The sequence below is a fragment of the Phyllopteryx taeniolatus genome, chromosome 4, assembly GCF_024500385.1.
Source record: "Phyllopteryx taeniolatus isolate TA_2022b chromosome 4, UOR_Ptae_1.2, whole genome shotgun sequence".
NCBI classification, from domain to species: Eukaryota; Metazoa; Chordata; class Actinopteri; order Syngnathiformes; family Syngnathidae; genus Phyllopteryx; species Phyllopteryx taeniolatus.
In genome coordinates this window covers 4,261,287-4,279,661 of record NC_084505.1, presented here as the reverse complement: position 1 = coordinate 4,279,661, position 18,375 = coordinate 4,261,287, and the positions used below count along the sequence as shown (strand labels likewise).

Below are 18,375 nucleotides of genomic sequence, written 5' to 3'. Positions count from 1 at the left end.
GGATAGGGGCACCCGACAAGGGAACGATAAGGGGGGGTAAACCAAGGACCAGCCGCGGGCCATGAGAGGTCAGCCCCAACACCAAGCAGTCATCCAGCCCAGGGGGGCCCGGCCTCAGGAGCACCGCCGTGCAACTAAGTGAGACCCACCTACCCCTCTGTCACTATGACTGCTAGGTCCCCGACTGGCAGTCATTGGCCATACCCCGTGTATCAGTGCCCACCCCCCACCCCCACCTCTCCCCCGAGTGGTGTGGTGCTTTCAAATATGAAGAGGTCAGTGAGCCGAGGGGGTGGGGTCAGGGCTGCCAGGCACTACTGCCTAACAGCCAAAACCCCCCACACCCACGACCCACTGCCCCCCAGAGATGGGTGTATGTGGTGCATTAAAACATGGGGAGTGCGTGTGATTCATTTAAAATCCAGGGGGGCAGGCAGGGGGGAAGGGCAGGGCGCACGGACCGGGAAGCAGCACAGACGTGCTGAAACCCGATCCGACACCCACACCCTCCCGATCCCATACCAGTCCCCCAGGAACCCTTTGATAAGTGTATGTTCCCAGATGTGATTAGTGAGAAAAATATACACAGTGAGTGGTGTGAGTATGTGCTAAGTGAGTGATTAAGAGACATGGCTCCTGCAGGTCGGGCCCATTAGGCCGGACAACCACTGACGAAGAGGACCACCCCACCTAGACCACGCAGCACCGACCCCGGCCGCCCCCGCCCACACATTCCCGCCAGCACCCACTACCCGCCCCTGAGTGTGGGAGGTGGACCCCCACCCCACCCCCGCGCCAAACCAGACAGGGAAAAGAACCCCACAGCAGGCCCCACAGCCCGCAGGGGACCGCGCGGCTCCCCCACAGGAAGAGGAAGAGGCGACCGCAGCGGGACGCAGGGAACGGAGAGAAGAGGGGGAAGCAGGCCTGGGGAGTGACCCACCGCCCCCACCAGCAGCCAAAGCGGGGGACCCAGGCGGGTGCCAGCCGGCACCGCCCCAACACCAACGGAACATGGGCGAGTCACCATCACACCACCATTACTCCCCAGGAGGTCGCCCCAGTGGTTCCCCCCCCAACCCCAAGATCAGGAAGGAGTGAAAAAAGTCCCGCCCCACAGACTCCGGAACACGAAACACAAGGACAAGAGGAGAAGATCCCCACAGCATGCATGTGTCTTTTCACCATGCAAACCGATTTGCATATAAATGGCCTTACTCTGTTTCGATTAATTTGAGGTTTTTCTTGAGAAAGATTAATGTCCACATTTGTCGGTAGAAGGAGTGATCTTTTAGCATTTACAATATCTCCAGCTGTTGAAAATACCCGTTCACTGAGTGGGTAATGTGTGTGGGATGTGTGTTGATCCTCCACCACTTCAGAGGACAAGCAGAGAATGAGATAGTGGCCTCTTTAAGATAGAGCTCCAACTCCAACTGAAGACTGTGTCTCCTGGTGGCTAAATGACCCCCAAGGAGGTCCTCAAGAGCATTTCTCTTTGGTGGAGGGAATGAATTTCCACTCGTGTCCAACTCCAAAGCTGTAGATGTAGTTTGAGGACTTCCTCTTCGTCACTGTTCTGTAAAGGTAAACATTGCACAAACAAAACAAAAAAATAGTCTTATTTCATCCTGTCCAGTCCATCCATCCATCCATCCATTTTCTGAGCCGCTTCTCCTCACTAGGGTCACGGGGGTGCTGGAGCCTATCCCAGCTATCATCGGGCAGGAGGCGTGGTACACCCTGAACTGGTTGCCAGCCAATCGCAGGTCACACATAAACAAACAACGATTTGCACTCACATTCACACCTACGGGCAATTTAGAGTTGTCAATTAACCTAGCATGCATGTTTTTGGAATGTGGGAGGAAACCGGAGTGCCCGGAGAAAACCCACGCAGGCACGGGGAGAACATGCAAACTCCACACAGGCGAGGCCGGGGATTGAACCCCGCTCTTCAGAACTGTGAGGCAGACACTCTAAGCAGTCGGCCACCCTTCCGCTGTCCAGTCCATCCATGTACAATTTACTTAATCAGAAAAATACCTGATGCTGCACTTGTGTTGCTTTCAATTTGAGTCTGGTGTAAGCATCCTCCCATTCACTGCTGCTCAGATGGGTAAGGGTCTGGAAACCATGATCCAGGGCACTGCTCTCATGCAAAAACTCCTCTTCTTGATACCTGTCTGCCAGGACTTTAAATATAGCTGCTGTTTGATGATGTTTGAGTCTTTGGCATCACATGCCATGCTGTCTTGTATCATTTGTTTGAGAGGTGAAATGAGAGATATGGTGGGCTGTGACTCAGCGCACAGAACAGTGGTACCCTTCTTGACTGGTGTAAGAAGTTTAATAATGTCCTCAGCGTTTGAGATATCTGCCGTGTCAAAGGTGTCAATACCATGTACCTTGTGTCTCAGCTTAGCACTCTAAAGAGCTGCAGCAATAGCTTGTTGTTGTTCCAGGTATCACTCAATCATGTCAAGCGAGCTGTTCCATCTTGTCACCACATCCATTATAGGTTTAAGCACGGGAAGATTTTGCAGTTATTGTTTAGTGTCCAGAACAGCTGTGGCAGATGTACTGCGGTGAAAAAAAATTATAACACGCCTTACCCTTCCCAGCAGCCTGCTCACACAGTTTGCTTTTAACCCCGTCTGGGATGCCTGGTTTAAAGTATGAGAAAAACACTTAAAATGTGGAAACAGCCCAGCTTCGTTCACTGCGAGTTTCATGTTTCTTGCATTGTCCGTTACGACAGCAGTTCCCCTTTTGTTGATGATCATTTTGTTAAGCTTCTACTCTCTAACTGCTGACTTTAACACTTCACCTATGTTGGTTCCTGCGTATGATTCAAAAAGTACTCAAGTCTGTAGGACATAGCTTTTAATCTCCCATGTACTCTTCATAGCATGTCCTGTAATGGTAATGTAACTCTGGGTTGCACGTGAAGTCCACCCGTCCATGGTGATTGAGATACACTCTGACTGCATAAGGCTTTTTCGGACATCAGCTTTTGCATCTGTGTAAAGAATAGGTACTCCAGAATGACTCAAGTTTGCTCGTGACAGTGACTTGTATTTAGGCTCCAGGTTAGTTACTAACCTTTTTATAACTCTTGTTGTCCACAAAAGAAAAGGGCTGCAAATCTTTTAAGTCTTTTAATCTAATCTTTTAAAAATATAGTGCGTGTTGTATCGTTATCTCTTGAGCCCGTACACTGTTATGTGATAGCCTGGTTATAAATGCTTCTTTTAAAGTTTTTTGACAAGACTGGAGTCTTTGTTTGTCCTTATCCTTAAACATTTTGCGGTGCCGGGTTATCAGTTGGCTCCTCATGTTGCTCGTATTTCCAGAAGAGTAGCGCATGGTACACTTGCAGTGTTTGCACATTGTATTTTGTTTGTCAATCACCTTTTCTCCTGTATCGTCTCTTGATGCAGAAAAAGACGGAGGGGGGGGGAATAAAAATTATTTGTTAAATTACTATGGTCTTCCGATTAAGAGATGATATAGGTTTGGTACATTTCCATTTATTTCTAAAGATATTATACACCTTATGCAAAAAAAAAATGAAGGGGTGTCACTACCAATAATGGTGAGCAGGACTGTAAGTCAACTGGTATAGGCCCCAGCATCCCGGTGGTCCTGAACATTTTTGAGTGGTATAGACAATGGATGGTTGGATAGATCTTTTGGTTCCTGCTTTAAAACTTTACTGTGAGTTGAGGTAGAAGTGTGTCCAGTTGGTATTTGTTGACATTCTGCCTGCTGTGTGGTAGTCAGGAGCAGCTGTGATGAACTAACACACCAGTGAGTCAGTGTACAGCAGCTGCCAACCGCTTAGAATAAGAAGCAAATATCTAGATTTTGAAGAAGGGAAATATTGTTAAATATAGGTCTCAGCGTACAATTCACTGTGTTCCATCTTCTGTAATTCATCACCTCCCGCAGCTCCTGTTACCCTCGTTTACTGAATAATTGTTTATTTAATCAGTTGGCAAAAGTAAGAAAGGCCATTCAGTTTTTTCTTTGAGGTGGGTGAACTTGATTTGTTGGGTGGGGAACATCGGGAGTGGTAGGTTAAAGGAGTGATGTGCTTCTGCAGTTTATTTTTCTTCTTTTATGATCTGTCTTGCACCCCTCTTCCATTGTTTGAATTTGTTGAACAAATATGAGTCTCTCCATTGTTGTTTTATGCTGTATTCACACCGTACGCAAAACGAACTTTCACCTCACTTCCCTCACACGAGTTTGATCACGGGAGTATTTATCCACTCTGAATGCGCATTTGCTTCATTTGTGACACATTTAATGCTCCTCCCAACTTGGTCCTCCACAGTGGGTCGCCGGCGTGCTCGCATCCGAAGAGGTGGTTCCTTGGATTTATTTAATTGTATTTATTTATTGATTGATTGATGTATTTCTCTGTCTCTCTCTATTTGATTTATTTTAATAAATTTATTTATCTCTATTTCTCTCTGTCTAATTACTCCCCTTTTCCAGCCCGTGACTCATCACCACTGACAAAAGTCTTTGAGCAGCCACGGCCGCCAGCGGCACGTCCGATCTCTCTTTCTCTCTAATTACTCCCCTTTCCAGCCCGACCGCCCCCTGACTCATCACCACTCACAAAAGTCTTTGAGCAACCACGGCCGCCATCGCCACGTCCCATCCCCCAGGCTGGCCCTTTGCTCACAATTCTCAAAGCTGATTGGCTGTCGCGATACGATTTGTGGCTTGTAGTTCAAGTCTCCCAACCCCGAGCAAATGGGTGAAGAAGCGAATTATCACCTGCTCGCATCACATCAAAACCGTCGTACACGTCCCCCGGCATGGCTTCACGCCTACTCACGCGAACTGCATTGACTTTATACATAATCATGTTGCACGAATGGTTAAATTTGCATGTAATGTGAACACAACATTAGAGTTTTGAGAAAGAGAACGTCAGAGAGAGGGTTTTCTGGATCTAATTTTTGGACGTTAAATATAAAAGCTCATCGACACCATGAAATACCCAACACCTAGTCATTTTGTAGACTGCAGACAGCATCTTTGGGTTTAATTTGCCTGTCTATAATTCATAACTTTGCAAGAAAAAGAATTAACCTTTGGGAATTACCTGGATTTCTGCATAATTTGGTCATAAAATGTGATCTGATCTTATCTAAGTCGCAACGCAAATTTTGTTAACACATACGACGCCAATAATTTTATGTTTCAATGTTCCATTTAAATGTCACAGTGCAAGGTGGAATAAGTATGTAAACCTTTGGATTTGTTAACTGACTGAGGTGCCTTTGCCCGCAATAGCATCAACCAAGCGTTTCCTTTAGTTGCTGATCAGACTTGCACAATGTTCAGTTTGCAAAACTGGTTCAGTTCAGCAACATTCTTAGTAGGTCTGGTGTCATTTGCTGTCTTGAGGTCATGCTACAGTGTCTCAGTTGAGCTGAGGTCTCTGACTAGACCACTCCAGAAATGGTATTTTGGCAAAAAAATCTTAACCAGTCAAGTTAACATTGGAACCCTTCTTCGATAGCACCTTAAAAATTATCATATATTAAACTTGTAGGTCCATGGATAGTTTTTGTTTGTATATTATTTGATTTTGCAAGAATTGTAAGAAATCTTCCTTTTAAGGATGCTTCAAGTTCTCAATATGGTTGCTTGATAATTATTATACTCTGGAAGGTGTTTTTTCTTTTTAATACCATTACTGGAAATGGTCAGTGGAAAACTCCACATATTTTGGGGCCTACCTTCTCACTTCCTATTATTCCAGCCAGCACATGGTGATAGGGCTAGGCGATGATGGCAAAACAACGGAATCACAATTAATTTTGGTTTATGCACAATTATCCCACCCTCAACTCAGTTTATCCTGGATTTGTATAATTTTTAAACAATTTAAATGAGCACGCGCAGGTGAACAACTAAGGGGTATTTATTCAAACAACTGAATTGAAAACAACATAAGCTAAAATGAAAATGTTTTTTGGAAAAAAAAATTCCTTAAAAAGGAGATAATAATAAAAAAAAACATTTCCTGCAAGCAGAATAAATACTTTTAATACTAGGGTTTTAATGTAGAACATATTTCACCTATTAAAAAGGGTAATTTTTCCAATAAAACTACAATGTTAAGTAAGTTCCCTTATACAATAGAGCATAAATTAAAAGGGGAGAATACGTTGCATCTTCTGCAAATAAAACAAACATTGCCATCATTTTAAAATAGATTTTAAATTTTAATTCAGCAGCTACTTTCTTATATGGCCATTTCCCCATTTTGTCCTTGTAATACAGTCAGCGCAATCCACTCTTGTTGTCATCGCCACGATAACGAGTGTATCCGGTCGCATTTGAGTTGACAAGATAAAGCCGAATGATCGTAAAAAATGGGATGCAGTGGTATTGGAATACAAGATTTTATTTCAGTAGTCTGACAGTGCAATCGTGAAAGAGCAAATTTGTCTTGTAGTTTGATCCGGGCATTACGTGTTGTCTGTCTCAGACGTGTTGTCTGTTCCACACCGCCGACATTTTTTTTTTTTTTAATATAAATAACTTTATTGGCCGTCAGATATTTCTAATACTACGTCAAAAGACACGCGACAAGGCTAAAAATAAACTATCTTTTGGATTCAAATATACTGTGCACGCGGCGACGCGGAGAAAATGTCTTTTGCGGGATCGGCGAATTATGACATTAAAACCAATCAGCATAAAATGCTAAATATCGGCCGATACCGATCAGCCCGATAAAATCGGTGTAAAGTCTATATGTAATCATAATAATAATAACGTTATTGGTCAATATGTGTGGTGTCGTCTCTCTCTCTCTCTCTCTCTCTCTCTCTCTCTCTCTCTCTCTCTCTCTCTCTCTGTCTCTGTCTCTCTCTCTCTCTTTCTCTCTTGACTGCACGGAGCAGAGGTGGGGAGGGGCAGGAGCATACGCAGCAGCACACACACAGATGAGGAAGGAAGACGAGTGATACACAGAGCAAGGGGCCATAAGAGAAAACACAAACGTGCTGGTAAGGAATAGTTAGGAAAATGAGTGATAGCAGGAAAAGGAGTAAAATCTGGACACATTTAAACATTATTGACAATACAAAGGCAGTGTAAAGTCTGCAGTTAACAAAATAAAATAAAAACTATCAGGCTGTGTGCACAGGCAACCTGCAATGAGAAGAAGAATAAAGACAAACATTTGAACCTGATATTAATGAAGGTTGCAGTGTGTCTAATGCAACAACATTGTAGCTAAGTCAGTCCCTTCTGAGAGACCTGCTCCAAAATGGGAGACAGCAAAGAATTTCTGACAGAAGAAGCAGGATTAGCTCCTCAAAGCTGAGACACTTGCTTTCTCAATGCCAAAAGAGCCGGAATTCCCATCACTCGCACAGCCAGCATGCGAGTGTGAACACATCAGAATAAAAAATCTTATACTGTTAACAAGCAATGCCCTGTTGAGCTTTGCTGACTATCCAGTTGAATTGACTAGGGGGACATTTTATTTTACATGGTTTGATAATGACGTGCCATAAATCAGCCATAAATATGAAATAAGCATAAATGTTAAACAACACATATTCAACAAACTACGAGTAACATAAACACACAATAATAACAAAGATCCACGTCTTTTTAACTGTATGTTGCAATGAATATTGAGAACCGAGTGGCTTTTCCCTCGTCATGCTAGCAGCTACTAGCCCAAACGGAGCATCCCGATTAGGGTGGAATGCTTGTTACATATTATTTAGTGCTGCACGAGCTACAGCTAAATTCGATGCCGAGCCGCAGAAGCGAACGTGGGCCTCTCGTCCGTTGGCAACACAGCCTAATCATCGCCTCCATGACAGGGGAAGAGTAAAAGTAAAAAAAGAAAAAAATAATCTTCATAATGAAATGAGGTGGGCGGCACGTTCGACGACTGGTTAGAGCGTCAGCTTCACAGTTCTGAGGACCCGGGTTCAATCCCCGGCCCCGCCTGTGTGGAGTTTGCATGTTCTCCCCGTGCCTGCGCGGGTTTTCTCCGGGCACTCCGGTTTCCTCCCACATCCCAAAAACATGCATTAATTGGAGACTCTAAATTGCCCGTAGGTGTGAATGTGAGTGCGAATGGTTGTTTGTTTGTTTGTATGTGCCCTGCAATTGGCTGGCAACCAGTTCAGGGTGTACCCCGCCTCCTGCCCGATGACAGCTGGGATAGGCTCCAGCACGCCCGCGACCTGCGTGAGGAGATGCGGCTCAGAAAATGGATGGATGGATGGATGAAATGAGGTGTATTTGTAGATTATTCTCATTCTTATATTTTTTATTTGTATAGTTTCCCCACTTTATTTTCAGATCATCAAACAAATGTAAATATAACCAAAGTTTCATTTATTGAGGGGGAAAAAACTACAACCCCAATTCCAATGAAGTTGGGACTGTAACACAGTGGTAAACATAACCCTGTCCCAGCTTTTTTGGAATGTGTTGGAGCCATAAAATTCTAAGTGAATGATTATTTGCTAAAAACAATCAAGTTGATCAGTTTGACCATTAAATATTTTGTCTTTGTAGTGTATTCAATTAAATATAGGTTGAACATGATTTGCAAATCATTGTATTCTGTTTTTATTTATGTTTAACACAACGTCCCAACTTAATTGGAATTGGGTTTGTAATTTTTTTTTTCAAATTTTGTGAAAGGGCAAAATTAAGGTTCCAGATTCAAGAAATCAGAATTTTCTATCCATTATTTCTGGGGTCAGGCATTACAGGGTTAAGTATAAAAGAGGCTTGTGTCTGGGGATGTGGACAGTCGACGCTTGCTCCGGCCTGGTGGAAATCACAATATTCACATGCTTGAATTTAATCGGTTTGCTTGTTCTTGGTCTTCCTCTGCCTCTTACTCATCCCCTTCCTCCTTGTCCACTACCTCTCATACAAACTCCTTTGCCTCTCTTGATGTTTCTGTCCATTGTAGACAGAAGCACATTTATCACCTGTACACTGTGACCTGGATTGTTTATATTTATTTAACCTTTATTTATCCAGGTAAGGCAATTGAGAACAGATTGTTTGCAATGCTGACCTGGCAGCAGACACTAGAGTAAAACAATATTACAACTTGTAGTCTGCCCAATTGGTCTGATCACATACTTAGAAACTTGTTCAATTGTTGTTGTGTGTAAAAGATAATAGCTGTCTTCATGTTCCTTCACAGCTTGCTGCCAGGGTTTACAGTTTTGCAAGGGTCATAGGTTTTGTAGGGTCATAATGCTCCATATTTGATTGACTGTAGATTTTATGTATTTTTTGCTCAAGAAAATAAAAGTGGCAGTCACTTCCAATAATATCAATCTGTTTTGGAGCAATTGGTAAATAACTAATAGCCTTTGACACTTTCGGTCAGTAGCAGAAGTCGAGACCAAATTCACTACATAGCCGGTGTGGAAAAAGGAATGTACTAAACAATAACGTGGCAGCATTAACTCATATTTTATGTATCGTAGCTGTCCGGTGAAATCCCCTCGCCGTCAGGAAACAAAAAGATTACAGCTTGCTTGAGTTTCCAAACACAGTAGTAAATCATTACATATCTACAACAATGAAACATTAGATATGAGTGTTGTATGGGGCTGTAGTGCTACACCCTGTGAGGGAAGGATTGGACAAGATAGAACAGGACAAGGACAGGAGAAGCAGCCTGCAGGACACGAGTCGTGAACCCGGCTGTACAACTGAAGTGTGGTAGGATTGACTATGTAAATTATAAAAGTCTAGAGGACGGGAGTGTGAGTGAACGGATACCCAAGCAATTCACATATTCATGAGTTATTTGTCACAATAAGTGAGTGGTTCCACACCCAGCGAAAGAGTCCCAGGGGTGTCTGCATGCGGGGACACTTACACAAGGGAAGACTTGGTAAACATCAAGGAGTCTACCCCGGACTTTCTTTCACCAACTTTCGCAAATCCGCTCAGTCCCCCCCCCCCCCCGAGTTACTCACCGGGGCAGCAACTGGGGTCTATGGCGCATGGAGGTGAGGGCGACGCCACAGAGGGAAGCAAGCCGGCATCCAAGTTAAGCTCTGCCAGAGAGGAAACAGATTGGTGTTCCCGTCAATCCACCTTGCGAATCTACGCTCCCTACCCAACAAAATGGACGAGCTTCATCATCTAATAAAGACCAGTAAAGACTTCGGACGTTCCGCCGCCCTGTGCTTTACGGAGACTTGGCTTTGTGAGGCTGTCCCTGACGGCGCCGTAATGCTTCCCGGCTTCCATCTTCATTGGGCAGACCGCTTCATGGAGTTATCGGGGAAAACATAAGGCGGCGGGATATGCTTCTATATCAATGCAAAATAGTGTACGGACATCACGGAGCTCAGCACACACTGCTGCCCACATTTAGAATTGCTGTTTTTGAACTGTACGCATTCTACTCGCCGTGTGAATTTGCATCTTTCATTCTCAACTGTGTTTACATTCCACCTCAAACTGACACGAACGTCGCACTGCTAATGCTCGCTGAACAAGTAAACGAAATTGGGGGAAAAACACCCAGACTCACCCCTCATTATTCTCGGCGACTTTAACAAAGCTAAACTCAACCACGAACACCCTAAATACAAGCAGCACATCGACTGTCCTACCAGGGAAAATAACGTTTTAGACCACTGCTATACTACGTTAAATAACGCATACCGTGCCATACCTCGTGCAGCCCTGGGCTCGTCTGATCACTGCTTAATTCACTTAATACCAACATACAGGCAAGAACTTAAATGTTTCGCACATTCAATAACAACACGCTGTGGTTCACTGCCAAACTTAAGCAATTTCGCCAGGCTAAAGAGGACGCATATCAAAGTGGGGACAGGGCCCTTTATAATCGCACAAGAAACCAGCTGACTAAAGAAATTAACATTGCAAAGAGAAACTACGCAGTATAGTTTGAAATAGTTTAGCGCTAATGACTCTAAATCAGTCTGGCATGCATTACAATCGCTAACCAATTACAAGCGACGATCCCCCCAAGCTGAGAACAATAGTAGACTACCCGACGACTTGAACACCTCCTGCAGATTTGAAAAGGACACTTTCACACCCACACAGCCGCACCACCGACCACAATCACACCTCTGACTTCTGTGTTGACCATCCACAAACAGGATATGTGAGACATCTTCAAACAACAGAAGATTAACAAAGCGGCAGGCCCTAACCTTGTGTCCCCATCCTGCCTCAAAGTCTGCGCGGACCAGCTCGCTCCAGTCTTCACACAGATCTTTAATAGATCTCTGGAACTGTGCGAAGTACCATCGTTTCAAACGCTCCACCATCATCCCAGTCCCCAAGTAACCTGCAATCTCGGGTCTGAATGACTACAGGCCCGTCGCCTTGACATCTGTGGTCATGAAGTCCTTTCAATGCCTCGTGCTGGACCACCTCAAGAGCGTCACAGATCCCCTGCTGGACCCCCTGCAGTTTGCCTACTGAGCAAACAGGTCCGCAGATGATGCAGTCAACATGGGACTGCACTTCATCCTAGAACACCTCGACGGCGCGGGGACCTACGCGAGGATCCTATTCGTGAACTTTAGCTCTGAATTCAACACCATCATCCCCGAACTCCTCTCCTCCAAGCTTCTCCAGCTCAGCGTCTCGCCTGCCATCTGCCAGTGGATCTACAGCTTCCTGATGGGCAGGACACAGCAGGTGAGGGTGGGGGACACCACCTCATCTACATGAACAACCAGCACCGGGGCGCCCCAAGGTTGTGTTCTCTCTCCGCTGCTCTTCTCGCTCTACACAAACGACTGCACCTCAACGCACCCGGCTGTCAAACTCCTGAAGTTTGCAGATGACACCACTGTCATCGGTCTCATCAAAGTCAGTGACGAGTCTGCGTATCGACGGGAAGTGGAGCGGCTGCAGCTGTGGTGCGGCCGACACAACATGGAGCTGAACACGCTTAAGACTGAAGAGATGATTGTGGACTTTAGGAGGCATCCTTCGCCACAGCTGCCCCTCACGCTGTCCAACTGCCTTGTGTCAACCGTCGAGACCTTCAAGTTCCTGGGAATTACAGTCTCTCAGGACCTGAAGTGGGCGATCAACATCAACTCCATCCTCATAAAGGCCCAGCAGAGGATGTACTTCCTGTGGCTTCTGAGAAAGCACGGCCTGCCACAGTAGCTGTTGAGGCAGTTCTACACAGCGGTCATCAAATCTGTCCTGTGTTCTTCCATCACAGTCTGGTTTGGTGCTGCTACAAAAAAGGACAAACTCCGACTGCAACAGACAATCAAAACTGCTGAAAAAATTTGTCGGTACCCCCCTACCACCACCCTTGAGGACTTGAATGCTGCCAGAACTAAGACAAGAGCATGCAAAATCCTCTTGGACCCTTCACATCCCGGTCACCAGCTCTTCCAGCTCCTTCCCTCAGGTAGGCGCTACCGAACAATGCAAACTAAAACTAGCAGACATTCCAACGGCTTCTTCCCTCTTGCGATAAACTGTTGAACAGTTAACTTACAATTCCATTGCCACATGCTGCCAATTTTTTTGTCTTGATTTTGTTGTCACATTTCTGTCAGGCCAATTATACATAACTCGTGCACTCACTGTAGTAGTCTCGCCACGCTGCACTAATTGCATATATGTTGTTGACCAATACAGGCCACTCTCTGCGCCCTTTGCACAATGGTCATTGCACCGGACTATTGCTCTATTAGTCATTCAAACTGCCCTCATTGCTAGAGAACTCTGCAACTTTTTGCACAATTGTCAAAAAAACATTTTTTTAATTGTACCGGCATTACCAGATTACTCGCAACCTTTTATTGCTCAGTGACTGCTTTTCTCAATGTCTTTGTCTCAAAAGTATTTTCTGTCAATTGACTGTTGTCTTACTAGAGCGGCTCCAACTACCGGAGACAAATTCATTGTGTTTTTGACATACTTGGCAAAATAAAGATGATTGTGATTCCCATGTAGCATGAAAGTAGGTGTCTGGGGTATTTTTGGTGCATTGCGCGCATATGTTAGATGGAGAGAAGCCCATTTTATGCATAGTGTACTGAGTACAATGTGTTCTATGGAGCACTTTATATTGTATCATATATTGTAAATTTGTGGGGGGGTTTTTGTTACGGTCAGCGGACATGGAAAGGTCTACTTCCCATTTAGTGATTGGTAAGTGCATTGATTTAGTGCATGAAATTAATTTATAAACTTTTGAGAGATTTCTTTTATTTTGCGGGAGAAGCTTCACTATTTGCTTGACAAACTCCACCAGTTCGAGGTTGCTCTGTAGTATTGGTATTCTTTTTTTTATTGTTGCTTTTAATTTATTGTATTGAAGAAAGTTTCCGCCTGTTATTTGGAATTTTTGGAACAGTTCATCACGTGTCCTAAAAACATTCAATAGTTGTTGTAGTGGACAATTCCATGTTGTTCCCATGTTCGAAAATGAAGGGGTATATTATTAATTTCGAAATCTGGATTATGCCAAATTGGGGAGAGCATACTGGGAACTAATTGAGATCCTGTAGATTCTAAACTTTGCCACCAAGCCGTTAAGGTGGATGCGATTTTTGGGCTCTTGAAACATTTATGGCGTTTCGGGTGCCCCTGAACCAGTGTCAAAATTAAAATTGTCTTCATTTCAGAATTTAATATACTGCACTAAATAAAATAAATATGCTATAAAATATGCACATAAAACTAAAATATTAAAACAATTATTTAAAAAAACAAAACAAAAGAAGCACTAATTAATTTGAGAATTCCCTGCTCCGCTTTCAATCCGGTTGGTAAATGCCAATTTGTATACGTCAATGACAAAAATAAAACTTGCGCAAAGGATATATTTGTGGTTCCTTGATTATAGCTACTCTGTGGAGGCGCGTTGAAGCTCACTCCACATACCACAGTGTGCATCTTAGACAATTCAGACTGTCGATAACAGAGCGATGTGAGATCAACTTCTGAGTCACAGACGAAACATGATCATGAAGTGAGGAGGGCTGAAAATATGACACACAAGACGCATGCGTGTGACCTGCTTCTGTGTGGTGTGCAACAAAAATATATGCAACAGAGTTTACACAAACAAAAAAATATTCACTTGTACTCAGCATATGTTGAGACTAACACAAATTCTCATGTTAACTTTTCCTTCTCTCTTGATCTCAGGAACTATCCGTCCAGTGAGGAGGAGTTTTTATGACCCAGCTTCAGCCTTAGGACAAGGCTGGCAGTGGGAGTGGGAAAATGATGCAGGTTCATGGACACCCTATGACATTGAGGTGGCTATCGCCATCGAGAATGCTCATAGCTGCCAGCAACCCTCCCTTGACTTGACACCCCTCGGCTTCTGCTACCTCATTGATTTTCAGAACATGACACAGGTGTGATTGAAGATTTTTGTTCTTGGGATTTTATTTAGTATGGGAATATTTAAAACAATAAAAATAAATTGACAGAATGTTTCGTGTTTTGTGCTTTTTATCCCTGTCCTGTAGGTGAATAGACAGAGCCAGAGGTGTCGAAGGATTCAGCGACGTTCTGACATGGCCTATCCGCTAGTGTCTGGACCTCTTCCATTGCCAAAAGTAGGAGGTGGAGGTGTAGGAGGAGGATTGACAGGTGCCCTGCTCGGTGTTGGAATATCAGGGGCCAGCATGGGAACTGGGGGCTCTGTTTACTCGAACGGGGGCATAATGACGACAGGACTGGGCCAGCCTTGCTCTTGCCAGCAATGCATGCTTGTCTTTAGTGTGAAAACAAACACAGGAGGAGCAGGAACAGGGATACAAACTCTTGGTAAACGCTCACTAACCATACAGCGGCTTAGGACCTCAGCACCCACCGGCTCAAAACCTTTGAATCCACCTCAATCAGCCACACTGCAGAGAGGGCAGCTCCTGAAGTCCAACTGCAACACCTATCAGACGCTGCCACATGGCCTCGCCATCTCTAAAAACACTGCATCTCCAAGAAGGAATGCCCAGCTCTTTGCTCAATCACTAGCTGCCCTCACCACAGGGACCTCCACTCTTGGTATCTCCTCATCTTCCAGGCCGCCTCCTCCGTCACTCCCGCCCCCTCAGCCACCATCATTCAACATGATTGTGAATCCTCCGTCCATTCCAACCAAACATTCCTCATCTTCAGCCAACAAATCAGTGCCAACTGCCACATTAATTACCCCGGCTAACACTGTGACCACACCCCCATCCCCTGTGCCATCTCCGTCGCCAGCAGTAATGAAGCCACAACGTGCACCATTGTCTGCATCCAAAGTGTGCCATGCGCCACTACCACAGAGATCAAGCTTAGCTGGACTGAGTAGACCAGCATTGCAGAGAATTGCCATGGCCCAGTCAAGAGCACTTATAGCATCAGGGTGAGTGAAGAAAGCATGCACATTTCAACTCAATAACCTTTATGTAATGTTTTAATTTACCTGAAATGTTTGTAGCATCCAAATAACAAGAGTCATATGCATACACATCTCTGCACTTGTAGTCTCAAATTATCACATGCTTTCATAAACCTCAGTTACCACCATCAATAGGAATTAACGGTGTTTAAAGGCACATTATGTAATAATTACATAACTGGGCTGTGTCACTCACGTCTGTAGGCTCGTCCAACTGCACACTCGCAATCTGTAATCGTTCCTAAAATGTAGGGTCAAATCCTGCAATGGGTCAGTGGAAAATGGGACAAACACACTTCAAAAATGACATCTCATTTTTATAGCCGTTCTTAAGAATAGAGAAGACAAAATGTATTGAAGGCTAAAACTCACTCGATCAGTAGCGTTTTGCCACATTGCGTTGAATGCGCATGCGCAGTGACCCATGCGTCAGAGAAGGTCAGATGTCTGACTGGCTGCCGTGTACATCAATCAAGTGACGTGAGGACGGATGATAGGGTGACTAAAAGAAGAAAAATAATCGTCGCTTACATCTACTTTTTTGAAAATTCCTTGAGATCGATCCACACTCCTTCGATCGCGATTGACCTATTGGGCACCCCTGTTCTCTACACTTAGGGCTGCAACGAGTACTCGAATGCTTCCTGTATTTTGAGTGCAAAAAAGGTTTTTGTTTTCCTACCTCGGGGAGCCGCTTATTTAAGTCATTTGCTGCCAGTTCCTGCCTGTTCATGGCAGGAAAGAGTTAAATTGTGAAGGTCAACGGACCGGACCACAGATATGTAAAGGTAGATACGACACGGCCATTTTGAGCTCAATGCCGACGGCCACACTAAGCTAGGAAAGTGAAAGTCGTAAGGATGGCAAGAAAATCAAAAGAATAACGATGCCAGTACATTTTGCTGCATATGGTTGCATAAAACACCGTACAATAACGACAAGGGAACTGGGAGTCCCTTTCAGATGAGAAAATGTTTTTCATGCTTTTTTCTCCCCTCAAATATTGTGTATTCATAGCATACGCTTTGGCATTCCCAAAATAGTAGTAACCCTTATGAAAATCGGTTGAGGATTGATCAAGTTACGACTGAATGTCAGTGTCCAAACTGTCCATGCATCGCCTTCTATGGGCATGTCGACCTCCCTAAAATGGCCGCCAGGTAGGCATGTTGGTTAGCCGGGCGGCTGCAGTGCGATGCGGTATCGACTGCTCATATCTATGGAGCAGATGGACTAACACAGCATGGTTACGTCATCAATGCGAGGGACGAAGGCGGAAGCAGCGCAGACATTTGATTTAGGGAGCACGAAATAAATGGCGACAACACGGTAGTTTGCAAGTCGCGGTTAAACACATTAGAAGAATATAGCGACGATGTCAGAGAAGACGTGAAAAAAGAAGACAAAATACCGACAGTCTGGAAGCATTTCAGACTAATCAGAAAGGTGAACACCGGTGATGCAACGTCTCTCAAGCAAGACACAGAATACGGTGGAAGAGCCAAGATGAACGTCATGTAAATCAGTGAGTTTAATGTTGGCTACGTTGGGAAATTCAATCTGACGCTCTCACTGTGCTCTGAAAGTGCAGTGTTCAGAGAGTTAGCGCGTGCCCCATTTTCTATGAATTGACGAACAAGCTTGTTGGCCATTGGCAGAGATACAGTGGGTACGGAAAGTATTCAAACCCCCTTAAATTTTTCGCTCTGTTATATTGCAGCCATTTGCTAAAATCATTTAAGTTCATTTTTTTCCTCATTAATGTACACATAACACATATTGACATAGAAAAACAGAATTGTTGAAGTTTTTGCAGATTTATTAAAAAAGAAAAAACTGAAATAATGGGGCCCGGCCGGGCACAGCCAGAAAGGGTAACGTGAGTCCCCCTTCCCATGGGCTCACCACCTGTGGGAGGGGCCATAGGGGTCGGGTGCAATGCGAGCTGGGCGCTAGCCGAAGGCGGGGACCTTGGCGATCCGATCCCTGGCTACAGAAGTTGACTCTAGGGACGTGGAATGTCACCTCTCTGGCAGGGAAGGAGCCTGAGCTGGTGTGTGAGGTCGAGAAGTTCCGACTAGATATAGTCGGACTCGCCTACATGCACAGCTTGGGTTCTGGTACCAGTCCTCTCGAGAGGGGTTGGACTCTCTTCCACTCTGAAGTTGCCCACGGTGAGAGGCGCGAGCAGGTGTGGATATACTTATTGCTCCCCGGCTCGGCGCCTGTACGTTGGGGTTCACCCCGGTGGACAAGAGGGTAGCCTCCCTCCGCCTTCGGGTGGGGGGACGGGTCCTGACTGTTGTTTGTGCCTATGCACCAAACACCAGTTCAGAGTACCCACCCTTTTTGGAGTCCTTGGAGGGGGTGCTGGAGAGCGCTCCCGCTGGGGACTCCATCGTTCTGCTGGGGGACTTCAATGCTCAGGTGGGCAATGACAATGTGACCTGGAAGGGCGTGATTGGGAGGAACGGCCCTCCCGATCAGAACCCGAGCGGTGTTCTGTTATTGGACTTCTGTGCTCGTCACGGATTGTCCATAACGAACACCATGTTCAAGCATAAGGGTGTCCACATGTGCACTTGGCACCAGGACACCCTTGGTCGCAGTTCGATGATCGACTTTGTGGTCGTGGTATCGGACTTGCGGCCGCATGTCTTGGACACTCGGGTAAAGAGAGGGGCGGAGCTGTCAACTGAACCCCACCTCGTGGTGAGTTGGCTCCGATGGTGGGGGAAGATGCCGGTCCGACGTGGCAGGCCCAAACGTATTGTGAGGGTCTGCTGGGAACGTCTGGCGGAATCCACTGTCAGAAGGAGTTTCAACTCCCACCTCCGAAAGAACTTTGCTCATGTTCCGGGGGAGGCGGGAGACATCGGGTCCGAGTGGACCATGTTCCGCGGCTCCATTGCTGAGGC

The 18,375-nt window shown here is 45.2% G+C and overlaps 1 protein-coding gene across 2 annotated transcripts in view; it reads left to right on the top strand.

Annotated features, from left to right (window-relative positions):
• Positions 1-18,375, top strand: part of LOC133477408 (E3 ubiquitin-protein ligase DTX4-like) — a 41,169-nt gene that overhangs the window by 5,224 nt on the left and 17,570 nt on the right. For both annotated transcript variants that reach the window (XM_061772119.1, XM_061772120.1), the window contains exons 3-4: positions 14,209-14,423; positions 14,538-15,421. In XM_061772119.1, coding sequence (XP_061628103.1) covers positions 14,209-14,423; positions 14,538-15,421 — 1,099 coding nt within the window. The remainder of the gene's footprint in view (positions 1-14,208; positions 14,424-14,537; positions 15,422-18,375) is intronic.